This window comes from Myotis lucifugus, unplaced genomic scaffold (assembly GCF_000147115.1).
Source record: "Myotis lucifugus unplaced genomic scaffold, Myoluc2.0 scaffold_131, whole genome shotgun sequence".
NCBI lineage: Eukaryota > Metazoa > Chordata > Mammalia > Chiroptera > Vespertilionidae > Myotis > Myotis lucifugus.
This window is the reverse complement of record NW_005871179.1, coordinates 354,161-381,479: the sequence shown is the minus strand read 5'-3', so window position 1 is coordinate 381,479 and position 27,319 is coordinate 354,161. Positions and strand designations below refer to the sequence as shown.

General features: G+C 37.9%; 1 protein-coding gene across 3 annotated transcripts in view; it reads left to right on the top strand.

The window, feature by feature from the left end:
* Positions 1–27,319, top strand: part of LOC102433594 (protein argonaute-3) — an 88,629-nt gene that overhangs the window by 57,893 nt on the left and 3,417 nt on the right. The window contains exons 7-17 of one of the 3 annotated variants that reach the window (XM_006094164.3): positions 842–929; positions 1,055–1,202; positions 1,589–1,708; positions 4,721–4,843; positions 5,129–5,262; positions 10,286–10,470; positions 15,208–15,367; positions 16,671–16,761; positions 19,198–19,392; positions 19,714–19,848; positions 26,697–26,798. In XM_006094164.3, the coding sequence (XP_006094226.1) occupies positions 842–929; positions 1,055–1,202; positions 1,589–1,708; positions 4,721–4,843; positions 5,129–5,262; positions 10,286–10,470; positions 15,208–15,367; positions 16,671–16,761; positions 19,198–19,392; positions 19,714–19,848; positions 26,697–26,798 (1,481 nt within the window). Of the gene's footprint in view, positions 1–841; positions 930–1,054; positions 1,203–1,588; positions 1,709–4,720; positions 4,856–5,128; positions 5,263–10,285; positions 10,471–15,207; positions 15,368–16,670; positions 16,762–19,197; positions 19,393–19,713; positions 19,849–26,696; positions 26,799–27,319 lie in introns of all 3 variants that reach the window. The other 2 variants (XM_023758509.1, XM_023758510.1) reach the window with 2 other exon arrangements.

Genomic DNA, 27,319 nt, shown 5'->3' with positions numbered 1-27,319 from the left:
TTTTCAGTTTCTCAGTCAAAGTAGCTATACACTTGATGTACTCAGTAACACATTGATAGTGATTACCATATTAGCACAGATATCAAATATTCCATCATTTCAGAAAACTGTTGGACAGCACTGCTTAAGAAAATGTATCCCAAAGAATTTTAGCCAATGATTTAAAAGTTCTTCTTTCCCTTTCTAAAGCAGGTGTATATCCTCAAACCCCTAGAGTCCACAAATGGGCTACAAGAATCCAGGAACATAAAAAATCACATGTTCAATTATGTGCCTTTTCCCGAGTTTATTGCTTTCATCGGATTCTCAAAGAAGTCAGTGATTCCATAAGAAAGTAGGGATCACCTGATCTAGGATTCTTTTGGTTGCATTTGAATTCTAATAGTATTGAAAGCTGTGTCACTATATTATACTTCATCAAAATTGTCACTCCACTTAACGTTAAAAGGGCCAGGATTTTTTTTTCCTTCCTGCTTTAAAAAGCTCTGAAGGTCTTCATTCTTGAGCTTTACCAAATTCTGATCTTCACTCAGTAAGTGAACAAGGTTTTTATTAATGGAGAACTTTGTCCCATGATCTACAAGCTTTGTAGATTTTATGATATTATTTTTTTAATGTGTAGAGCTTGACATGATAGAGAAGATGTTTGGAGTTAAGTCTATTGTAATTGTAACCATTATTTGCAATGTTTTATATAAAATCCTTTGTTAATATCACATTGCTTTTATCACAAATTTTCTGTTTAGAATTTATTTGAGTTTTTATAGTAGTGAACAGATTTGGTAGCTATAAATATTTTACATTTGACAGTCTGTAACCTTGTTTTTCTTGTTGGGAACAGGTCTGAAGGTTGAAGTGACTCATTGTGGAACAATGAGACGGAAATACCGTGTTTGTAATGTAACAAGAAGGCCTGCCAGTCATCAAACGTAAGAAAAGCTGGTGTTTGTCAGCAGAGATGATGTGAGGCAGCTTGCTCTAGTTAAAGGATTGGGAGTGTTGCTGGCTCATAATGAGATAAGAGTTGTTAATGTGTACTTTTTTTTTTTTTCAGCTTTCCTTTGCAGTTAGAAAATGGCCAAACTGTGGAGAGAACAGTAGCACAGTATTTCAGAGAAAAGTATACTCTTCAGCTGAAGTACCCACACCTTCCCTGTCTGCAAGTGGGGCAAGAGCAAAAACATACATATCTGCCACTAGAAGTAATGTGTTTAGGCTGCTTATTAATATCTTCTTATTCATCATTCTGTTGTGGTCTTTTATGGCCTATAACTTTATATGCTCACATTTATTTTATTCTAAATTTTTGATAATAAAATAATATGGAAAAAATTTATCCACAATCCTACCACTCTAAATGTGACCACTGTTAGCATTTTGGTACACTTCTTTTCAGCCTTTTTATTCAAGTTTATAAATTTTACCTCTTATCATACTGTAAAGCAGTATTGTTTACTATTTTACTTAATATGATATTAAAAAGTAATAGTTTGATGAAGTATATTAAAAATATAATTTCATATGTAATTGGCACTGAGATTTAAAAAAGGATATATACATCTAGTACAAAACTTTTTTTTATTTATAGGTCTGTAATATTGTGGCAGGGCAACGATGTATCAAGAAGCTAACGGACAATCAGACTTCCACTATGATCAAAGCAACAGCAAGATCTGCACCAGATAGACAAGACGAAATTAGCAGATTGGTTAGTACTTAACCTTAGAAATGGGAATTAAAAATATATTAGAGTGAGCTACTAAAGAACCATCTCCTTATCAGCTTATACCTAATTACCATTTTATGAACTATGAGAATTATAAGGGATCATGGAAGTAATATAGTGGTGTTCTGGGGGTAAACCTTAGTAGGTTCTATGAGAAAGGTTAGACCCTTTTAATTTAATCCCAAACTCTTTAATTAGATACAGAACAGATTCAGAACTAATGTTTCAATTTAGTGAACTGGAACTTTATTGCCTCCCACCTAAACGAGGAGGGGGAAAGGAAGAAAAGTAAAGGTATCATGATTAGCGGTAGTGAGAGGTTTAACACTCATCGTAGGATTGCTTAACCCCCCAGTATCAGACTGACAACTACAGAATGAACAAAGAAATACTAAAATTTCCTGTGATAGAGGACTGGATAAAGATGTACATATACACAATGGAACACTACTTAGTCATAAGAAAGGATGAAATAGCACCATTTGCAACAACATAGATAGACCTTGAGAACATTATGCTAAGTGAAATAAGTCAGAAAAAGCTAAGAACTATATGATTTCACTCATATGTGGGATATAAAACTGAAACTCGTGAACACAAACAGCAGTGTGGTGATTGACAGGGAAGACGGGTGGGGAGAGAAGAGGGTTCTAATATAAGGTGACAAAAGAAGATTTGACTTTGGGTGGTGGTCACACGGTACAATATACAGATCTTATAGAAACCCACATCTGAAACCTATACGTTCATGTTGACCAATATCACCCCAGTCAATTTAATAAATAAAAAATTTTTTTTCAAGAAATATCAGATGGCTCTCACCACGTAGGGTTTCTAAGCTCTCCCATTGTTCTAAATAGGGAGGAAGGAAGAGTTATCAATACCACTTTATAAAACTGATGTAATAAGGAAAAATGAAAAATAAAAGGCACCTGGATCTTATGTTCTTCTTTTTTCTTTAAATAAAGCACTTCATTTTTTTTTTAATTAGATGTGTTCCACTCATTTATGTGTTCAACAATTGGTTGATTCTTATATGTGTTCTGAGAGGGATCAAACTCGCAACTTTGTTGTATTGGGACGATGCTCTAACCAACTGAGCTACCTAGCCAGGCTATCTTATGTTCTTCTTTAGCATCATTTAAATTGTCCAAGTGAAGAGAAAAAGTCTGGAAATATGAATATTACCTAAAATAACTTAAAAGCATTTCAAAAGCAATCTTTTTTAAAAAATATTTTTTTATTGGTTACAGAGAGAGAGAGAGGGCGAGAGATAGAAACATCATTGATGAGAGAATCATTGAGGAGATTCTTTTTACATATTTAGATTATATAGGTTACTTTTAATGGATTGTTACTCAAAAGCTTGAACAATGGCCTTGTTTGATCTTTACCCTGAGACGAAGTAAATGTTTTGAAAAACAGTTAAAATATAAATATATATATATATATATATTAAAAGCGTAATATGCTAATTAGACTGGACAGCCAAATGACCTTCCAGCTGTCATTCTGGATGTCATTCCAGACGTCCTTCCGGATGAACCCACGGGGGCTGAGGCAGAGGCAGTTAGGGGCAATCAGGCAGGCAGGCACACAGAGTGGTTAGGGGCAATCAGGCAGGCAGAGGCAGTTAGGGTGATCAGACAGGCAGGCAAGTGGTTAGGGGTGATGAGGCAGGCAGGCAGCGGTGGTTAGGGGTGATGAGGCAGGCAGGCAGCGGTGGTTAGGGGCGATCAGGCAGGCAGGTGAGTGGTTAGGGGCGATCAGGCAGGCAGGCAGGCGAGTGGTTAGGAGCCAGTGGTCCCGAATTACGAGAGGAATGTCCGACTGCCACTTTAGGCCCGATCCCACAGGGATCCCTTTGGGATCGGGCCTAAAGCTGCAGTTGGACATCCCCCAAGGGATCCCGGATTGTGAGAGGGTGCACCGGGCCTCTAGTGTGTGTGTGTGTGTGTGTGTGTGTGTGTGTGTGTGTGTGTGTGTGTACACATATATATACATACATATGTGTATATATATGTATATATACATATATATATACACACATATGTATGTATATATGTGTGTGTATATGTATGTGTGTATATAGCATGCTATAAACATGAATTGCACTCTGAGATCCAAGTCTACACTGAATTACGACAGATTCTTTATATGTATGAATATATATTAAAATTATAATCTGTATTTCATACTGGCTTTCTTATCTGTCTCAAGTGTATCCCATTAAGTAAATTTTGCAACATGGTACTTTTTATCTGAAAATATTGAAGTAAAATTTTTAAATACATTTTTTATTGATTTTAGAGAGAGAAAGAGAGGGGTAGAGAGATAGAAACATCAATGAGAGCGAAACATTAATTGGCTGCCTTCTGCACACCCCCTACTGGGGATCGGGCTGGAAACCCAGGCATGCGCCCTGACCAGGAATCAAACCGTGACCTCCTAGTTCATGGGCCCACGGTCAACCATGGAGCCACACCAGCTGGGCTTGAAGTAAATTTTATATATATTATAAATCAAATAATTGGGAGAAAGCCATAGTAATTAGAGGAAAAATAGTTATCAATATTTGCTATTCTACATATCAATATTTGTTATTCAACATAGTTTTAATAGTATATTTTAGGCTAGGTATTTCTCTCTCTTGCAATCTCTAGACCACCCTCTCCAAAATATATTATGTTTAATCATATAAAATTACCATTTTCGTGTGCCATAAATAGTTGAAATTTCTTATTATTCAACCTAATACATTTAAATTTTCTATAAATTACCAGTAGGTTCACAGACTTCCTGCAATCATTTATGATCTGTGAACCCCTGGTTAAGATTCTCTGCTCTATATATAGCTTAGGGTACCATTAACGAAACCTATTGTAAAACATGTTGACACAGTGAAAGGAAAAAAAATAGAGAATTCTAATACGTAAAGCAGGAGATTTGGAGGAATTTTTCTTTTTTAAGTAACTACTAACTTTCTGCTCTTAGGTAAGAAGTGCAAATTATGAAACAGATCCATTTGTTCAGGAGTTTCAATTTAAAGTTCGGGATGAAATGGCCCATGTAACTGGACGCGTACTTCCAGCACCTATGCTCCAGTATGGAGGACGGGTAAACCTCTTGGTAGTTTTTAATTACAAACATAACAGTTTCTATGTATGGAGATTTCTAAGTCTTGAATTTGAAAATGTTTTATTGTTTCAACATTTTTTTGTTTCAAGGTGTCTTCGCTTGGGTTTAGTAGAGTTTTTGTTTTTCTATGATAAAGTATAAATAATATTGATTTAGAATAACCTACTCCATGTAGAATATTAGATATATATATCAGCTATTGAAATAAACTATATTAAGTGTTTGTTCTTTTCTGCTGTATTTCTATTTCTCCTTTTTCTGTAGAATCGAACAGTAGCAACACCAAGCCATGGAGTATGGGACATGCGAGGGAAACAGTTCCACACAGGAGTTGAAATCAAAATGTGGGCTATAGCTTGTTTTGCCACACAGAGGCAGTGCAGAGAAGAAATACTGAAGTAAGTCTTGTCATTAGTTTGGCTTTGAAACCGTTTTGTTTTAAAATTTTGTATTTCAGTTTTAAATTATTCAGCTAATGTTCTAACCCATGTTGCCTCAGTATGACGTGTACTTAATCGCTGAGCCTTTAAAAATGTTTCTTCTCAATATTTTGATGAAGATTCCTGAATTTGTTAGTCATCATAAATTCACTAATTCATTCTTGTAGACATCCTAATGCAGTGGTCGGCAAACTGCAGCTCGCGAGCCACATGCAGCTCTTTGGCCCCTTGAGTGTGGCTCTTCCACAAAATACCAACTTCTGCGCATGGGCCACGAAGTTTCAATCGCACTGTATGTGCGCGCCCGCACGTGGTATTTGTGGAAGAGCCACACTCAAGGGGCCAAAGAGCCGCATGTGACTCGCGAGCCGCAGTTTGCCGACCACTGTCCTAATAGACTAGCTTAGGTGGTATAGCAGGAGCATCATTGACTGTAGTGGCAACTACGTTTAATTCCCAACTTTGCTACTTCCTAGCTTTATTACCATGGATAATTTTTTAATCTCATTATGTTTCAATTTTTACCTTTTTAGGATAGAGATAATAGTATTAAATAAGATTCTTATTTCTCATTCGAGTTCCTTAAAAGAGTGGCTTAACTCCTCATTTCCACTTCCTTACTTTTCAAAGTTTGGCCTCCATCTCCACCATTTTCCCTCTACCCCAGATTTTTTCCCTCAATTTGTAAGTGCTCACCAATCTTCTGTTTAAATTTGTAAGAAACACCCAGCCGGCATGGCTCAGTGGTTGAATGTCAACCTATAAACCAGGAGGTCACAGTTCGATTCCCAGTCAGGGCACATGCCCCAGTTGTGGGCTCGATCCCCAGTGTGGGGCATACAGACGGCAGCCAATCAATGATTCTCTCTCATCATTGATTCTCTCTCTCTCTCTCTCTCTCTCTCTCTCTCTCTCTCTCTCTCACTTCTTTCCTCTCTGAAATCAATAAAAAAAATATTTTTTAAAAAAAGATAAATTTGTAAGAAACAAGCCCTGGCTCGTTGCTCAGTGGTTAGAGCATAGGCCCACGGACGGAAGGGTTACAGTTAGATTCCCAGTCAAGGGCACATACTCGATTGTAGGTTCAACCCTCCCAGCTCTGGTTGGGGTGAATTCAGGAGGCAGCCAATCGATGTATCTCTTTCACATCGATGTTTGTCTCCTCTCCTCCACTCTCTCTAAAAAAAAATCAATTGAAAAAAATCCTGGGTGAGGATTAAAAATAATAATAGCCCTAGCCAGTTTTGCTCAGTAAATAGAGCATCAGCCTGCGTACTGAAGGGTCCTGGGTTCCATTCCGGTCAAGGGCATGTACCAGGGCTCAATCCCCAGCCCTGGTCAGGGCACATACAGGAAGCAACCAATCAATGGGTCTTTCTCACATCGATGTTTCTCTCACTCTGTCTCTCCCCCTCCCTTCCACTCTCTCTGTAAAAAAAATAATGAATGAATGAGTAAATTTGAAACAAACAAAAACATCTTCAGTTTTTTAATTTACCTAACTTATTCTCTCAGGCTTCCAAGGCTTCCATTCTTTCTCCTTCCTAGAAATTTTAATGCTCTGCTGAAACTGGTTTCTGGAAGATCTCCAGTATCTTTGTGCTTATCAGTTCTAATGGTCTCGTCTCAGCCATTATTTTTCTCAGAATTTGTGCAGCATTAGATACAGTTGACTACTTTTTAAAAATATTTTTTTTTTTAATTTCAGAGAGAAAGGGAGAGGGAGAGAGAGATAGAAACATCCACAATGTCTTCCACACCCCACACTGGGGATCGAGTCCACAACCTGGGCATGTGCCCTGACCAGGAATCGAATTGTGACCTCCTGGTTCATAGATCAACACTCAACCACTGAGCCATGCCAGCCAGGCTTTTTATTTTAACCCTTTGCACTCCGCTGTCCCCTCTCAGGGGACATCGGAATTCTAGCATATCACTCGGATGTCCCCTCTCAGGGGACATTGCAGTTTATTAGTGATTACGGGGAATTGAGTTATTTCAACGCAACTTTTTGAGACATGCATGTTTCCCTGAAGTTTTATCTTGAAATGGCACAAGAAATTAAATCAAAATATCGTAAAATTACTAAGATATATACAAGAAATGTCAGCAGGTTTTGTGTCGGATTAAACAATAAACTACATATTCCCGATGTGGGACAAAGAAAACGGGACTGCATTGTGTGTTCTAACAGGAAAACACCTGGTGGCAGGCGTCAACCCACTTATTACTGTCAAACATGCACTAATCAGCCTGCAGTGCATATTGGGGAGTGTTACAAAACTTATCATACTGTACAAAATTATAAACAATAAAATATTGGTTTTTTTGCAAATATACATTCCTCGATGTCACCCAATTCATATAAGTCCAATATCATTATAATACGTTACTTGGTTCCAAAATTATACTAAATAATACGAGGGTCTGTAAATGCACGTTTCCACCGCAAAGTAGCATCGAGTAGCTGGTAGCCAATGTCCAGAATGGTTCGGAGTGCAAAGGGTTAAATTTTGTGTTGTTGTTGTTAATCCTCACCCAAGGATATTTTTTCCATTTTTTTAGAGAGAGTTGAAAGGGAGCAGAGAGACAGAGAGAAACATGGATGTGAGAGAGACAACATCGATTGGTTGCCTTTCCCATGCGCCCCAACTGGAGCCGGGGATCGAGCCTGCAACCGAGGTACGTGCCCTTGCCCGGGAATTGAACCCTTCAGTCCGTAGGCCAAAGCTCTAACCAGTGAGCCAAACTGGCTAGGGCACAATGACTTATTTCTGACCTCTCCATTCTTGCCTTCCATGTTCCTTTTTATCATATTGACTTCTTCTCTGTCTCCTCTCATTTGGGACTCTCAGGTCTTTGGGCCTTTAGCAGTCTCAGGGGCTTCTGCTGTCACTTTTCTTTGAGGAGCTGTGCTGTTGTGAAAGAGTGCCAGTTCCTCTTGTGACTAACCCCATTCCAAAACTTTTAGACTTCTCTTTGACAAAGAATAACATTAAAACTCAGTACGACATTTTAAATAATTCACCTGCCTCTGAAGTCATTTCATTTTCACATATTTGGACAGAAAACTGAAGCACTGCATTTCTTATATCTCCCTGGCATTGTTTTTCATTTCCACTTATGCTACTCTTTACTATCTCTGCTCATCTAAATACTATTCAATCTGCCCTGGCCAGGTGGCTCAGTTGGTTGGAGCATCATCCCACACACCAGAAGGTTTCAGGTTCAATTTCCCGGTCAGGCACATACCTAGTTTGGATTCCATCCCTGGATCAACATTTCTCACATAGATTTTCTCTCTCGCTCTCTCTCTCTCATTCCAAAATCAATTTTTAAAAAACAAAAAACCATGTCCTTGGGTAAGGGTAAAAAGAAAGAATAAATAAATAAATGCTATTCAATCTTCTGTCATTTGTGACTCTGGAAATAATCTCTTAACTCTAAACATACGAATTTATTAATATCTTTATTTACACTTGTCACTTTCTGTGTAAAAATTATAATTATTTATTTAAATTTATCTCCCCTCTAGAATCTAATTTTCTTAATAAAATGATTGGTATCTAATTTAAATCTCCATTAATAGAGCCTATAAAGTATGCCCATAACGAATAATTCTTTTTGTTGTTGTTGTTTTTTTGTTTGTTTTTTAATTTTTCATTGATTAAGTTATTACATATGTGTTCTTATCCCCACATGACCCCCCATCCCCCCCACTCATGCCCTCGCCCCCCTAACGAATAGTTCTTGAGTGATTTAGAGACCAATTTACCCAGGTCAAATCAGAATTTACCTTGTTTCCTTATGTGAAAAATAAAAAAAATTATTTAATTCTGTTCACTCCTTTTTATTGGCTCCATATATCTAAATGTATGTGTTAAGGTTCACTTACTATATTTTTCTCTAAAGTTTTTATCCCCTTGCTTTCAAGTAAAATGTCATAAGGACAGTTTAACTACAATGCTATGATTATTTTACGTGACCTCTAGAGACCAAAGAAAAATCCTCCAATTTTTTTTCAAGAAGAAGGAGGGAATTCCTACAAACCTTATCTCTGCCCTCATGGAATCAGAGTGTTTTTCATCAACGATAACTGAGATCCTTGACTTAGGACCTTACGTGTTTTTAAAACAAATAAAGTTATTGTTAAACCTCGACATCACTATTCATTTATCCTAAGCTAAATGGAGAATTTTGGTTGAATATGAAATTATTCGTCTTTTGTTTGTTTTTTTCAGTGTGGGTAAAAATACTTAAAAGTGCTGCCTACCTCATTTGTTTTTAAGTATTGGTTTCATTTTTCTTTTTTAATCTTTTCTGAGAAAGCTAATATGGAAGGAAAGTCTGGACTAGGTCAGAGTTCTGACTCTGTAATTTAATCATTTGACTTTGGCCAAATACTTAATGTCTCTGAAACTGTTTCCTGACCTATAAAATGGGAATAATACCTGACCTACCACTTCTTTTTTCATGACCTACCTCTTTCTGATGAATCTTGATCAATTTAGAAAATGTACAGTAACTTAAATTTATCAAGATCTTACCATGTCTTGGGCAGTGTACTAAGTGCTTTGCGTGTATTATCTCATTTTATTTGCACACCAACTCTATCCTGGAAGTAATAATTTTGCAAATGAAAGAAACTGAAAAAAATTGCCTAAAATTTCAAAGCTAGTAAGTAACAGAACTGGGATTAGAACCTCTCATGGTAACTCTAGAGCTGAGCTCTTAATCAGCACATTTATTACTAATGCCCTTTGTAAACTACAAAATGCTACACAACTGTATAGTAGTGTTAGTTTGCAAAATAGATTACTGACCCACATTGTCCTAAACATCAATAGTGTGGTGACCTCTTCATTTATGGAGCACATTAATCTTTGCTTCATTCTCCATTCCCTTCCCAAACTTTCTATTACTACTTTGTAGGTATTGATGATTAGACAAATGTTTTATATTTAGTGATTGCTCCTTCTAGGGGTTTTACGGACCAGTTGCGTAAGATTTCTAAAGATGCAGGAATGCCCATCCAGGGCCAGCCTTGCTTTTGCAAATATGCGCAGGGGGCAGACAGCGTGGAGCCCATGTTCCGGCATCTCAAGAACACGTACTCTGGACTACAGCTCATTATTGTCATCTTGCCAGGGAAGACGCCAGTATATGGTAAGAATACCTTAAGATTGCATTTTTCCTCAAGTATATGATGTTCCTTTTAGAATGATGCTAAAACATATCCTAAAACTTGCAAAAATGTTATAGCTTACAGTGTTTAAAACCATGTATTGTTATTTTAAAAAGTCAAATCAGTAGATTTGTCTATGAAGAGACCTGGTGAAAAGAATTTTGGTAGTTAAAGTAGGCATTATAAAACAGTGGTTAAGCTTTCCCTGCCGATAGCGCTCTCGCAAACATGGTCAACATTCCTAAAACCCACTGGACATTCTGTAAGAAGTGTGGCAAGCATCAACCCCACAGGATTACCACATAGTACAAGAAGGGCAAGGATTCTCTGTTATGTGCAGGGAAAGCGGCATTATGACGGGAAGCACAGTGGCTATGGTGGGCAGACTAAACCAATTTTGTGCAAAAAAGGCTAAAACTACAAGAAGATTGTGCTGAGGCTTGAATGCGTTGAGCCCAACTGCAGATCTAAGAGAATGCTGGCTATCAAGAGATGGAAGCATTTTAAACTGGGAGGAAATAAGAAGAGAAAGGGTTAAGTGATCCAGTTCTAAACTTCATATTTTGTTTTATTATCTATACTAATAAAAGGGTAATATGCTAATTAGACCAGATAGACCGGACATCTTCCTGTCATCCGGTCCTCCTTCCAGACAAAGCCACGGTGATGGGGGCTGAGGCAGAGGTGGTTAGGGGTGATGAGGTTGGCAGAGGAGCAGTTAGGGGCGATTAGGCCGGCAGGGGAGAGCGGTTAGGGGCGATCGGGCAGGCAGGCTGAGGCGGTTAGGGGCGATCGGGCAGGCAGGCAGGTGAGCGGTTAGGAGCCAGCAGTCCCGGATTGTGAGAGGGTGCAGGCCAGGCTGAGGGACCTGAATTTCGTGCACCAGGCCTCTAGTATGTCAATAAAATCTTGAGGATATGTTCAATTCAACAACAACAAATAAAAACAATGGTTAAAGGAAGAATCATTAAAAATGCTATTGATCTCCCTCTCCCTTTCTCTCTCTAAAAAAAAAAAATTTTAAATGCCATTGATCACTTGATTATCAGTATAATATAGTGGTCATGGAGTCAAACTATGGATCTGGAGTTAGGCTGTGCTGCTTAATACCCAGGTACTGCCAGATATAGTACCTTTGTGTGATATGGGTAAGTTACTTAAACCTTAGTTTTCTTATCTGTAAATTGTGATGCTAATAACTAATCCCTACAAGGTAGTTGTAAGGATTAGATAAATTTTCATATGTAAATGACCTGGAAGAAACACTTATAGTAAAAACTCAGTAAAGTTTAGCTATTTTATTATAAACCAATTAAACTTTTGTGAGATTAATAAATTAAATATAAATCATTGAATTATGGAAAAACACAAAGTATAATTTTCAAACTACTGAATGGAGTATAATCAGTTAAGCTTAGAAATGATGGAATTCACAAAGGAAAATTATTAGATTTGACTACATAAAAATTAAAATTCCTGTATGTCACAAATGTGTAACTAAAATTAAAAGGAAACCAATAGAAAGTGAAAAATATTTGCAGCAAATAGAGACAATAAAAGTCTAGTTTATTATTAGTTAAAATATTTATATAGATGTTATTGTGTTCAACAAAGGAAAAAGTTATTATATTCTTTTAAATTAATGTGCAAGGAATATAAACCAAAATTTCTCAAGAAAAAAACAAAACAACTAAATATATAAGAAAATGTTAGTTTTCACCAGTAAAGTACAAATTAATTTTAAAAATTTAAAAATTTAGCCCTGGCCTGGTAGCTAAGCTGGTTAGAACATTGTCCTGATATGCCAAGGTTGCAGGTTTGATCCCTGGTCAGGGCACATACAAGAATCAACCAATGAATGCATAAATAAGTGGAACAACAAATTGACATTTTTTTTCTCCTCCCACTAAAATCAGTAAGTAAAAAGTTAAAAAAAGAAAAAGAAAAATTGTATGCTACTAAATTAGCAAATATCCTCTATAATAAAAGCATAATATGCAAATCGACCAAACGGCAGAACGACTGGTCACCTATGACACGCACTGACCACCAGGGGACAGGCACTCAACGCAAGAGCTGCCCCCTGATGATCAGTGTGCTCCCACCAGGGGAATGCCGCTCAGCCAGAAGCTGGGCTCACTGCTGGCTAGCGCAGCGGTGGTGGCGAAGCCTCTCCCGCCTCTGCTGCAGGTGGGCAGTAAGGAGGGATCGGGCTTAAGCCGGTAGGCGGGCAATCCCCTAAGGGGTCCTGGACTGCAAGAGGGCGCAGTCCGGGCGGTGAGACTCTTCACCCTCCCCCCCACCCCCCCCCCCTAGTGCACAAATGTCGTGCACCAGGCCTCTAGTATTTAAATATTATAATACCTAGTACTTGTGAGTATGCAGGGAATGTAGAAATTGATAGCATCATTCTCATAAAAAAAATATAAAATGCGTTTTTAGTCTACAATTCAGTATTTCTAATTCTAAAATGTGTTCAAAAGAAAGAAAAATCTCCATGCACAAAACTTTTGTAATGACATTTAAAAACAAGAATTGGTTTTAAATGGGTAAGTTATAGTATGTTGATGAAATATTATACAGTGATTTAAAATGATGGTTATGAAATTAAAAATATATTTAAGTTGTGACAAAATACAGAAGGGTTTAAACTAAAAGAATTTATAAAATCAGTAAGAAAAAAACTTAATAAACTAAAAAAATGACACAAGACATAAAACAAAAACAAATGCCCTTGACTGGAATCGAACCTCAGACCTTCAGTCTGCAGGCCGATGCTCTATCCACTGAACCAAATTGGCGAGGGCTCGTATTTCTTTAATGACTAATGAGGCAGAGCATCTTCTTCTCATATAGGCCATGTCCTGCAAATCTATAGAATCGTAAATCACGCCAAAGCCAGTTGCCTTGCCGCCTCTAAAATCGACTCTGAATCCAAACACAAAGATGGCATTTGGTATGGTCTTATACATTTTGACTAGTTTATCCCAAATATCTGTCTTAGATGCTGTTGCCTTCCCAGGGTGAAGGATGTCAGTGACCGTTTGTTTACGCTGAAGTAGTTTGTTGGTCATGAACTTCCTGGTCCAAATAGTTACTGTGTCATTTATGATGGCGACTGATCTTCAAGGAGCCAGGGAGGAAAAGAACTAGATTTTATTTTCTAGAACAGTTTTAGATTTAGAGACAAATTGAGTAGATAATATAAAGTTCCTATATACCTCCCCTCCCCTGCACATAGTTTTCCCTATTATTAATACTATCTTGGTGTGGTACTTTTAATGAACCAATATTGATAAATTATTATTAACATATTGTCCACAGTTTGTTAAGGTTCATTCTTTGTTTTGTACAGGTCTATGGGTATTAAGTAATTAATGCCTGTTTCTCTGACTACACTATAAGCTTTGTGAGGACAGGAACAGTGTCTCTATTAACTCACTATTGTATATATCCAGAGCCTTGCACAGTACTAGCATGGATTAGGTGCACATTAAATATTTGTTGAATGAATGAATAAGTATTTAAGGAGGGCAGTTTGTTAGCATGTTTAAAAATGTTAAATATATATACCTTTAACTCTCAATTCTACTTGTAGAAATTTATTCTGAGGCTATAGTTACACATCCAAACAAAAATAAATATACAAGGATACTATCCACAGAATCATTTGAAATAATGAGAACTTAAATAAGCTAAAAATATATTAATGTGTGACTGGTCAGATACCTAATGGCACTTAAAAACAGGATAACTGCAACCTATATATTGAGATTCAGAACATACTGTATTATTAAGTGAAAATAACAAGCTGCAAAATAGAATGTATAGTGTGTTCTCAATTTTTATTTTAGAATGCTTCCCATGTGTTTTGTGTAAGAAGTTAAGTACACTGAACTCTTTGTGGTAGTTATAATGGCAGAGAGAGGGAAATGAACAGGGGCCTTTTATTCTTTACACTGTAGTCTCTCTGTATTTTTTAAATTAAATCTTGGAGAATAGGATTGAAAGCTGTAAATATATCAGGATTATAACTGCATTAAAATCATATAAATGAGAAAATTACTGAAGAGAATACAGTAAAATGCTAACAAGGGATTATGTATTATATTTTTCTCTGCATGGTTTATCAGTTATTGTGGTTATAGTGTTTTCAGGATTATAAAAATAAACTTTTTTACTAGTACACAAAGAAGAAAACAGTCGAAAAAATTATCAGTAAATGCTTAAGCTGATCTTCAAAGCAATACAGTAGGTGCTCGGGTTATATTGGAGATCTGTTCCTAGGGTGCAACGTAACGCGATTTTCGCCATAAGTCGTCGGAACCACTTACATAAGCACCTACGTCACTCACATGGAGCACATACACAGCAGTAATGAAGTGAAACAGTAAAAAAAAAATTTAAAAGAAAGATAACAATTCCTGACCTTGTGGTAAATAAATAATAAAAAACATAAAGCACATATGTACATACGTCAAAATAACGGAACTTTTTTTTTTTTATAAATAAATGGGAGATGGCGACGTAACCACAAAACGACGTACGTCGAGTCCGACATAACCCGAGGACTGTCTGTATACATTAAGTTTTAACAGCATTGTTTTAGTGTTGGTGTAATTTTTGGTGCCCTGTAATACAGTAATGTATTTAAAGGGGAGAAATACAGTGATTTTCAGCCTTTTTTCTAACTAGAGGTATCTGCATTTGTTCCATAGCGGAGGTGAAACGTGTAGGAGATACACTTTTGGGTATGGCTACACAGTGTGTTCAAGTCAAGAATGTAATAAAAACATCCCCCCAAACTCTCTCAAATCTGTGCCTAAAGATAAATGTTAAACTCGGAGGGATCAATAATATTCTTGTACCTCATCAAAGGTAAGTGAAGCCAATCGCTTGATAAAATATTGTTTTTTAGCTTAATTTTTTCTATATATTGTCACATCTAAAATCTGTTTAGAAACAGCTTTGATGAATCCTGCCATGGGAGATGAGACATTTTGGCAAAAAATTAAAAGAGTTTGGATTAGCAAGATTAAGAAATTTCCTTTTAAAAATCCCCTCCCACTTCCATTTTCATTTAGTATGGAAAATACTTCTTGCCTATCTAGAAAGTATAGAGAGCTTTATTTCTTACTGGAGAGCCCAGAATTTTCTTATTATTTGCTAGTCATCTACAACTTATGTCATAAGCCTACTTACTGAGGAAATGAGGGAAGAATGGATGGTGGGGGGATGGGCAAGGAGGATGTCAATTCATTTTATCAGTTAAGAAAGTATATCAACCCCTGCTGCAGTCAGTGGGACAATGGATGTTACTGGGGATCGCCATCATATCTAAGCTCTAAGGAAGTATGAGACTAATGACCTAGAAACAGGTGCTGGGGAAGAGACTGTTATTTGGAGAATTGAACAGCAGGTGTCTTTTAATAGTTGAAGCGGCTTGGGCTTTTTTAAATATCTTGACCAGTATGCACACAGATAAGCATTATAATAAGGATGTGTGTTTGACATAAAGCTCTTTTTCCCTATTTTTCCATGCTGCCTCTACTTCCTATTCCTATTAAATATGAGATGAGATTCATAAGTGAGATGAATATAGAATGTTATCAACAAGCCCAAGAACTAAGGAATAATCACTTGAAGGATATAGTTGCAGAGATAAAATGAACTAACTACTTTATAACTGTTAATTATATGTTACTCAAATTTATATTTTTGGCCATGGGAGGAAGAGTAGTAAACTCCCATAATCCCTCTCAGTGTATAGTTTAATTATCTTTTTTTGCCTTGAGAAATCTCTTTAGCTTAAAATATAAGTACATTAAAGAAAGATTGATACAAAATGGTGGATTAATATGAGGAAGTCTAGCATTTTATGCTTATTATGAAGAATGCTGGCAGCAGTTTCCCTTTGCAACCACCATCACCACTACTTAAGGCAAAAAACTGCTCTGAATAAGACATTGGATAGACCCACTGGGACAGCTTTTACTTCATTGGCCAGGGATTCATGAACTAAGAGAATAAAGCTGTCAGTATTTCAGGCCTATGAAGCTGTCTATATAGGACCTTCTCTGTGCTGTGTCAGCAACTTGCAGTTGTGTTACAGTAGTGTGAAACAGATAAATGGATAATGAAAAAAATGAATTATCTAACTCTTTTAAAAAATGTGTTTAAGACCTTCTGTGTTCCAGCAACCAGTGATCTTTTTGGGAGCAGATGTCACTCATCCACCAGCTGGTGATGGAAAGAAGCCTTCTATTGCTGCTGTGAGTGTCATTAAGCAGATTTATCTTATCTAAAGTTTAAAGGATCATTTGATTTCAACTTTTTTAATTTTAATGATATTTTCTTTGAAACCACTTTTATAAATATACTAGAGGCCCGGTGCACGAAAATTCGTGCACTCAAGAGGGTCCTTCAACCCGGCCTGTGCTCTCTCGCAGTCCGGGACCCCTCAAGGGATGTCTACCTGCCAATTTAGGCCCACTCCCCGGGAGATCGGGCCTAAGCTGGCAGTTAGACATCCCTCTGGCGCCCAGGAGCTATTGGGGGATGTCCAACTGATGGCTTGGGGAGCAGGCCTAAGCTGTCAGTCGGACATCCTTAGCGCTGCCATGGAGGTGGGAGAGGCTCCTGCTACCACCGCTGCACTGGCCAGCTGTGAGCCGGCTTGGCTGAGTGGCGTTCCCCCTGTGGAAGCGCACTGACCACCAGGGGGCAGCTCCTGCATTGAGCATCTGCCCCCTGGTGGTCAGTGAGTGTCATAGCGACTGGTCATTCCACCGTTCAGTTGATTTGCATATTACTCTTTTATTATATAGGATAGAGAGAAAGTCAACTTTCATAGGTTCTTTGGATTTTTTGAGAAGAATGATTTTGCTCTGGTTTGAGGGCTACAAGTTCCAATATAGCTATTAAATCAAGTTTATTAATGATATTGCTCAAATCTTTATTTCCTACTTTAATTTGTCTATTTGACTTCTCCATGATTGTATATTTCAGTTACTTTGTAATTCAAAAGGTTTGCTTACATATTTCAGTACTGTCTTTGATACAGAAAGATGCATTACATATAAGATTGGTGGGTTGCACTTTTTTCAATATAAGTATCTCCCACCTTTGTCCAGATTAATACTTTGACCTAAATTCTTTGTTTTAGTCCTACTTTTAACATCTGCCTACTATAGGTTTGCCCACTTCTATACTTATAATTTTTCCGTGTCCATTCTTTTAAGAGTATTTCTTAAACTAGTGAAAGCCATATGATATTTTACCCAACTTGAACATTACTTGATTTTTTTTAAATATATTTTTTATTGATTTTTTACAGAGAGGAAGGGAGAGGGATAGAGAGTTAGAAACATGAATGAGAGAGAAACATCGATCAGCTGCCTCCTGCACACCCCCTACGGGGATGTGCCCGCAACCAAGGTACATGCCCTTGACTGGAATTGAAGCTGGGACCCTTCAGTCCGCCGGCCGACACTCTATCCACTGAGCCAAACCAGTTAGGGCACATTACTTGATTTTAACAACTACCAACATTTTGAGTGAATGCAAATTCTTACATTAGAACGTTAAAAAAAAATTTTTTTTTTGAAAATGTGAACATATTTTAGGCATACTTAATGAATTTTAGAAATTAAGCTGTAAGATTTTTTATATTTTTTATTATCTAGTATAATCTTTACATAAATTTGAAGTTTTAACAATCCAATAAACCTTACTTATCTTTGAAAATGATAGTAACATTCATCCATTGATGGACATGTTGTTTCCATGTCTTGGCTACTGTAAATAATGCTGCATTGAACATTGAGTGCACTGCAGGGTTCCATTTTTGAAACATGACTTTGGTATAACTACTACCCTGGAAGAGAGAGAAGCTGGAGGCACAGTTACCATAAGCTGGTTCACAGCCTAGAATGATGTTTAAACATTTTTAAAATATTCAGGTTCCAGAGATCATGCTTCAGTAGGTCTGTAAGTGACTATAGTCATGGTGAACTTACAAGTTCATGCTTCAAAGTTCCCTCTGCTCCAAACACATAACAGTATTAAACAAGACACAACATAGAAAATTCAGATAGCTACTCTCAAAACCAAGATTAGCTTCTCTTAGGACCAGACAAAAAACACAAATACAACGCAGGAATACTTGACCATGGATTCAAGCCTTCTGGTCTAGGACATTGCAGTAATAGAAGTAAAATTCTTTTAAAATTTATAAAGCATAGCAGTCCTAAGATGATGCCAGAGTCTTCAGTATGGCTTCTGGGGTGGTTTGCTAAAGTGTAAAAGATATAAAGAGAAATCAAGGGTTTTCATGGGTCCTCTTTTTTACTTATCTTCTTTCTCTTATTCTCTTTATGTACGTCTTTTTGTCTCTTTTTTCCCCTTACTAATCATTAGGTACCAGCGACATCTCAAAATTAGAATCTAATTGTTAAATGTAAAGTGCAGTCTTTCTTATAGGAAAATAATTTTTGACCCTATACTGGGTCTTTTATTCTGTTCTTCACTGGGAATTATCTGTTTTTTATTACCCTCCAAATGAACAATGGTAAATAGTAAGGTTATAGTAAAATACAAATTTAAATGAAATCCATGTACTTTCTTTCAATTTTTTAATTGCAGTAAATTCATAATCATGTAGTCTTGATTATCTTAATTTTCTATTTTTCTTTACTTTTCCAACTTAGGTTGTAGGTAGTATGGATGCCCACCCAAGCAGATACTGTGCTACAGTACGAGTTCAGAGACCCCGACAGGAGATCATCCAGGACTTGGCCTCCATGGTCCGAGAACTTCTCATTCAATTTTATAAGTCAACTCGATTCAAACCTACTCGTATCATCTTCTATCGGGATGGTGTTTCAGAGGGACAGTTTAGGCAGGTTGGTTGCCTGGGATCTCATCATACTATGGTTAAATCAAATACTGTGTATATAATATGGTGTCTAGTTCTGAAGTTAGAAACCTTAATTAAGTTGAGAGTTCCCAAAATCAAAATTTGATGCTTCCTTTTAAAATGTTTACTATGGATGTATAAGCCTTGATTATTAAGACCATGCTCTGATAATAATTAAGATGAAATAGAGAGGTATATTTAGCTGTAAGTGATGACATTAAGAAATACTGAGACTAAATAATTATCTTACTTTGAAGTCTGTGTAAGAGAATGGCTATGTCAAGTCTTTCCATTTCATCTTCTCTAGGTATTATATTATGAACTACTAGCAATTCGAGAAGCCTGCATCAGTTTGGAGAAAGACTATCAACCTGGAATAACCTACATTGTAGTTCAGAAGAGACATCACACTCGATTATTTTGTGCTGATCGGACAGAAAGGGTAATCACATCTTTTGTAATACTAACATAAGCCAGGCTTATCTAACGTAGTTTGTAGAGCACTTAACAAAGACTCTTTGCCAACAGCAAAGTTTCTAATACATAGTAGTAGATTTCAGCAAAGCAGATTATGAGTATAGAAGCATCAAAATTAGGTTAATTATTTAAAATTTTTAACTTTAGAAATTCTAGTAACATTCCAAATGTTCAAAATCCCATTAATACTTTTTTTTGTTGTGAAGAAACTCATCATTTTAAATTTTTTCCTTCCTATTTGTATGTCCCTTAAATGTTCAAAAGAAAAAAGGTACATTCTCTTTTAAAATATCTTGTAAAAATTAACTTTTTTAAAATCGAGGGATTGTCTAGAGCAGGGGTGGGCAAACTTTTTGACTCGAGGGCCACAATGGGTTCTTAAACTGGACCGGAGGGCCGGAACAAAAGCATGGATGGAGTGTTTGTGTGAACTAATATAAATTCAAAGTAAACATCATTACATAAAAGGGTACGGTCTTTTTTTTTTTTTTTTTTAGTTTTATTCATTTCAAACGGGCCGTAGTTTGCCCACGGCTGGTCTAGAGTGATTAGTGGAAATTCTTGCAAACTAACTTTTAAACAATGCCTCCTTTAAAATTCACTGAATTATTTTCTGTATTTTTTTTAAGGTGAAATAGAATTTATTTATTTTTTATCTTTATTGTACAGATTATTACAGTTCCTCTTTTCCCCCCCATGGCTCCCCTCCACCGGGTTCCCAGGCCACCACCCCCTTCCCCACTGTCCTCGTCCATAGGTATATGATTTTTGTCCAGTCTCTTCCCGCACCCTCCACACCCCTTGCCCCTGAGAATTGTCAGTCCACTCCCTTTCTATGCCCCTGATTCTATTCTATTCAACAGTTTATTCTGTTCATCAAATTTTTTATTCACTTGATTTTTATTTTATTTTTTATTTTTTTATATATTTTATTGATTTTTTACAGAGAGGAAGGGAGAGGGAAAGAGAGTTAGAAACATCGATGAGATTGAAGCATTGACCAGCTGCCTCCTGCACACCCCGTACTGGGGATGTGCCCGCAACCAAGGTACATGCCCTTGACTGGAATCGAACCCGGGACCCTTAAGTCCGCAGGCCGACGCTCTATCCACTGAGCCAAACCAGTCAGGGCTTCACTTGATTTTTAGATTCACTTGTTGATAGATACGTATCTGTTGTCACTTTGTTGTTCATAATTTTTATCTTTACCTTTTTCTTCTTCTTCCTCTTCTTAAAGAATACCCTTCAGCATTTCATATAATACCGGTTTGGCAGTGATGAACTCCATTAGCTTTTTCTTATCTGTGAAGCTCTTTATCTGATCTTCAATTCTAAATGATAGCTTTGCTGGGTAGACTAATCTTGGTTATAGGTTCTTGCTGTTCATCACTTCGAATATTTCTTGCCACTCCCTTCTGGCCTGCATAGTTTCTGTTGAGAAATCAGCTGACAGTCGTATGGGTACTCCCTTGTAGGTAACTAACTGTTTTTCTCTTGCTGCTTTTAAGATTCTCTCTTTGTCTTTTGGCCCTTGGCATTTTAATTATGATGTGTCTTGGTGTAGTCCTTTTGGATTCCTTTTGTTTGGGCTTCTCTGCGCTTCCTGGATTTGTAAGTCTATTTCTTTCACCAGGTAGGGGAAGTTTTCTGTCATTATTTCTTCAAATAGGTTTTCAAAATCTTGCTCTCTCTCTTCTTCTGGCACCCCTATAATTCAGATGTTGGTACGCTTGAAGTTGTCCCAGAGGCTCCTTGCACTATCTTCATATTTTTGTATTCTTTTTTCCTTTTGCTTTTCCAGTTGGGTGTTTTTTGCTTCTTCGTATCTCAGATCTTTGACTTGATTCTTGGGATCCTCTAGTCTGCTGTTGGATCTCTGTATATTATTCTTTATTTCAGTCAGTGTATGCTTAATTTCTAATTGGTCCTTTTTCATATCCTTGAGGGTCTCACTATATTTCTCGGCGGTTTCTAGAAGATTCTTGAGTAACCTTATAACCGTGGTTTGGAACTCTATATCCAGTAGTTTGCTTTTCTCCATTTCTTTCATTTGTGACTTGTTTCTTTGCCTTCACATTTTGGCTGCCTCCCTGTGTTGATAGAGTGGCTTTCTGTGCTAGGTGTCCTATAGGGCCCAGTTGCTCAGCCTCCCTAATTACCTGAGGTGGACACTCTTGGTGCACCCCTTTGTGGGCTGTGTGCACAGTCTTGTTGTAGTTAAGCCTTGATTGCTGTTGATATCACTGGGAGGAATTGACCTCCAGGCCAATTGGCTGTGAGGACCAGTTGTGTCTACAATGGGAGAATTTCTGTGCTGGAGACACCCTTATGGGGCAGGACTTGCTTCAATGGGGCTTTGGTGCTCACTGAGTCTGCCCCCTGAGTGTGTCTCTTATGGATGTGAAGAGTTGTAATATGATGGTCTCACTCTGACCACTGGGTACACTGGCTCTTGGATCTCTAAGGAGGTGCAAAGTCACCCACTGCCTGAGGCCACCCAGCAGGAACTACAGAGAGATCTGCAGATTCCTCCTCTTTGTTTGGGGTTTGGAGGTGCCCAAATGAGGCACAGCTGTGAAGCAATGCAGGCTGCCTATGAGCCTTAGGCCTTCTTTTGGAAGCTCTGGGGTTTTCTGACCCAGCTGCAGTTTGACAGGTTTTTAGGTGGAGAAAGGCCAGGCCATTCATAGGCAAAAGCCTCTGTGCATAGCTTGGGCGGGGTTGTAAATTGGGTGGGGCGGGGTCTCAGGGAATCACCAGGGCAGAGCAAATAGCAATGGCTGCCAATCTGCTCTGCCTCAGAGAGGTCCCAGGGTCTCTGTCCCGCAGCCCCGTGCAGGGACAATGACCACTGCAAGCACCTCGGCGAGAAAGCCGCCCTCACATTCCGGCCTGATGCCAGACAGTCCAGTTTCTCTCCATATGAGTCTGGGTCCCCAGATTCTCATCCAGAACTGGAGTTCAGAGCAGTCTGGAGCTTTTATCTCCCTCCCGATTGAGAAAGACAACAGCGTACCCAGCTGCCAGCCCCTTTCGTGTGTGCCTCCGTACCTCCACATTTCCACACCTCTGCACCTCCTACCGGACTTAATGCGCTTTTCTCTTTCCTTCTAGTTGTAGAATTTCCACTCAGCCAGCCTTCCTGTGGTTCTGGATGATAGTCGTTTTGTCTTTTAGTTGTAGTTTTAATGTGGTTGTGCGTGGCAGCAAGTTCAGGTGTTAACCTATGCCGCCATCTTGGTTGTCTCCCTTCTGTATTTTATAATGTGACTATTTTTTTGATGATCAAATTACCTTTATTTCTGAAAATGAGTAAAATGTATCACAGCAAAATTAAAGTATTAAAAAGCACTATTATTTCATAGGCATTGTAGAAGAATTTGATCATATTCAATGATTAAATACTCATACTCATTCCTGATTTTTCAGAATAGCTAGATAGGAATGGTAAAGTGATTTCTTTCTCTTTTTTTTAATTCTTTATTGTTTAAAGCATTACATGAGTCTCCTTTTTCCCCTCATTGACCTCTCCCCTGCCACCTCCTCCCCCAAGCACAAGCCCTCACACCCCCACCCCCATTGTCTGTGTCCATTGGTTTTGCTCATATGCATGCATACAAGTCCTTTGGTTGATCTCTTACCCCCTCATCCCCGGCCTTCCCTTATACGTTGTACAGTCTGTTCGATGCTTCTATGTCTCTGGTTCTATTTTTGTTCATCAGTTTATGTTGTTCATCATATTCCACAAATGGGTGAGATCATGTGATATTTATCTTTCTCTGACTGGCTTACTTCACTTAGCATAATTCTCTCTAGTTCCATCCATGCTGTTGCAAATGGTAAGAATTCCTTCTTTTTTACAGCAGCATAGAATTCCATTGTGTAGATGTATTTTTATAATTAGGAAGGGGAAGGTGGTATAAATACCTGGGGGGAAATAGGTCTTCTGGTCTGTGTGTAACATAGGCAAGTAGCAGTCTTACTGTCATTTCCAGTGCTCTGCCCCCCATCCTGCTAACCTTATAACAGAGAAATCTAAGATTACTAGTGTCTGTGTCCCCTTGGGAAAGGGTTCAGTAGAAAAGACTGAGAGAGAGAGAGAGGAGTGTGTCTTATCTTTGGTGTATATTTGGTCTTTGGTTACTCTCACTATGTAAGTTTGGGCAAGTAGCTTAACACTGCTGTGCCTGTATCTTTCTCAACAAGGTTTGGGTCATATTAATATTTACCTTATTTGGATTGTTGAGAGGACTAAATAACTTAAAATATGTAATGCATTAAGAATGGTGCTTGGCACATACTTAGCACTCAATAAAGGTTAGCTAGTTATCATGTGTGGTGGTGATGCTGCTAATAATAGAGAAAAAGAATAATAGTTGGTATTGTTTGAGGTATTTTTTATAAATTGGACTCATTTGATCTTCGTAAACAACGCTATGAGATACTTACTATTATCCCCATTTTCTACAGGAGGAAACTGTCACATGGCAGTTAAATAACCTCCCATGGATATAAAGCTGGTAATTAGTAGAGCTAGGATTCAAATCAGGCATTCTGTCTCCAGAGTGGTATACCCCTTCTCACAGTGAAATACCACCTCTTTAATAGCAGTAGTGATAGTTTTATTATGGCCAGATTGTTAAAGGCCTTTGACCCCAAATTACTAGGTATATTTCTGCACCTAGAAAATCAAATGTTTCTTTAAAAGTAGGAATAGGGCCCTAGCCGGCTTGGCTTAGTGGGTAGAGCGTCAGCCTGGGGACTGAAGGGTCCCAGGTTCGATCCCGGCCAAGGGCACATGCCTGGGTTTCGGGCTCGATTCCCAGTAGGGGGTGTGCAGGAGGCAGCCGATCAATGATTCTCTCTCATCATTGATGTTTCTATCTCTCTCTCCTTCTCCCTTCTTCTCTGAATGTTTCTATCTCTCTCTCCTTCTCCCTTCTTCTCTGAAATCAATAAAGAAATATATGATTACTGGCACCTGATGTTTAGTTTATGCCAGTCCTCCATTTGTTTGCTTCTCTTTTAGTTTTGCTCTAAATACTACTGATAATGTAGGGTATCCCAAAAATATATATACATATTAGTACACACTTTGAATAATTATAAAGGCAGTGTTTATTTGGATACATTTTATGTTTATTTACTAGCAATCAGCTGTTAAAGCATGTATACATTTTTGGGGACACCTTGTAGATTAGAGATCATCTATATATATAAAAGGCTAATATGCTAAGTGTCCCCTCGGGAGTTTGACCGGAAGACCAGGAATTCGATTGCTCGCTCTGATGTGCACTGACCACCAGGGGGCAGCGTGGAACATGATGGGTGACCAGTGGTGGCTGGGCACTGAGGGAGCGAGGAGAGGAGGAGGCAGGGGAAATGATGCTGCGGCAAGTGGGTGGCGAGGGAAGAAAGACGTAGGGAGGCAGGGAACCTAATCGGTCCTGATCACCGGCCAGGCCTAGGGACCCTACCCATGCACGAATTTCGTGTACTGGGCCTCTAGTTATAAATGAGGAAACAGAGGCACAGTTAAGTAAAATACCATGATCGCACAACTAGAAACTGGTAGAGCAGTGATGTGAACACAAGCATTCTGCTACCTCTCTAAATAGAGTAAAACTTGCCCTAACTGGTTTGGCTCAGTGGATAGAGCGTTGGCCTGTGGACTGAAGGGGCCCAGGTTCGATTCCAGTCAAGGGCACGTGCCTGGGTTGCGGGCACATCCCCAGTAGGCGGTGTGCAGGAGGCAGCTGATTGATGCTTCTCTCTCATCGATGTTTCTAACTCTCTATCCCTCTCCCTTCCTCTCTGTAAAGAAATCAATAAAATGTATTAAATAAATAGAGTAAAACTTTTTACATGTATTAATTAAATTTATGTGTAATGAATCAGCATAATTTAGTAGATTATGAACTGTTTTCTTTGTTTTGTGCTTGGTAGAGGCTAACTGGTTGGTCTACATGGCTGTGACTCAAGCCACTACCTCACATGGCAGAAATAATGTTAGTTCATGATTTCAAATGTGTTAGGTATAAGGAGGTAGAGGTGAGTATATATATGTATTTGAAAGTGTTTTAATAGGAGCCTTTCATTATTTTGAACCATTTCATTCACATATCTACTTAGGGAGAATCATGTTTCCTTATAAAATACTGAAACTGCTAGTATAAAATAAAAGGAGTAGGGCCTTTGCACTCGTTTCTGTGTTTGACTCCCAATTCTGCCCTTTAATGTATGCTAGTGAGCAAATTATTTTATAGTCCCGAGCCTTAGTTTCCCCAAACAAAGGGGAATAGTGCCTAACTGGCAGAATTACCAGGCTTAGAAATAATGTATGTAAAGTACCCAACATAAAAATGGTTAACAAATGGTGATTATTGTTGATGTTGTTTTCAGCATTCTTTCTCTCTAAAAATACAGTGTTCAACAAGGAAAGAGCTAATTTTCATAAATTACACATTAGAGAGTACCGGCTATGCACAGGTATCATAAATTAGAGCACTTAACGTAACTTGAAAAAAAAAATTTTTAGGTCTTCCACCCATACTGGGATCCACTACCACCAGCTAAGCATATAGTAGAGACTAATAACTCTTTGTTGTTTATTATCTCTCACTCTCAGCAACATTTAAGAATAGGAACCAGGACTAGAATAAGGTCTGCTCTTAATGCCTACTTACGTAATATATCAAGTTGAAAGTAGTGAATTGTGGGATCACCCTATATATTTATACATTTTTAAAAGTGCCTTCAGACACATTGTTTACATTTGTCTTTTTTGTTTAAACTTTGACCACACAAATCCAGGTTGGAAGAAGTGGCAATATCCCAGCTGGAACAACAGTTGATACAGACATTACACACCCATATGAGTTTGATTTTTACCTCTGTAGTCATGCTGGAATACAGGTAAGCCTACACTTTGGATGAAATGTTTTAATTCAGGAACTCCCATTAATATGTATATATTTTTTTAATGTCAGGAAAAGGGAAAGTAACCTTTTATGCACTCCAAATTGTTTCCACATGAAATTAGATGAAATTTTCAGTAGGTAAATGTCTTCCCCTTTCTTGCTTTAAGAGGGACTTATGTCTGTTTAATTCAGTGCTTCCTAAACATCCCAGCAGCGGAGAGTGCATCTGTATTCCTAGATGTCGGAGAGAATGTAGCCCAAAACTGTTTTAGGCTGCTGGCAATTGATTAAAGTAGAAATTTCAAGAAGATGTACCTTACTGTATAGCTGTATCTTAAAGATTTATATATATATACATCTCACATACACTAACCCCAGTTTCATTCTTACAGCTTTAAAATTCTTGTCCCACTCATTTATCTATGTTCTTATACCTGCTCCTCTTTACAATCGATTGTACATTTTCATGGAGGGTAGTTAAAAATAAAGTTAAAAGGACCTTCTAGAGATAAAAAT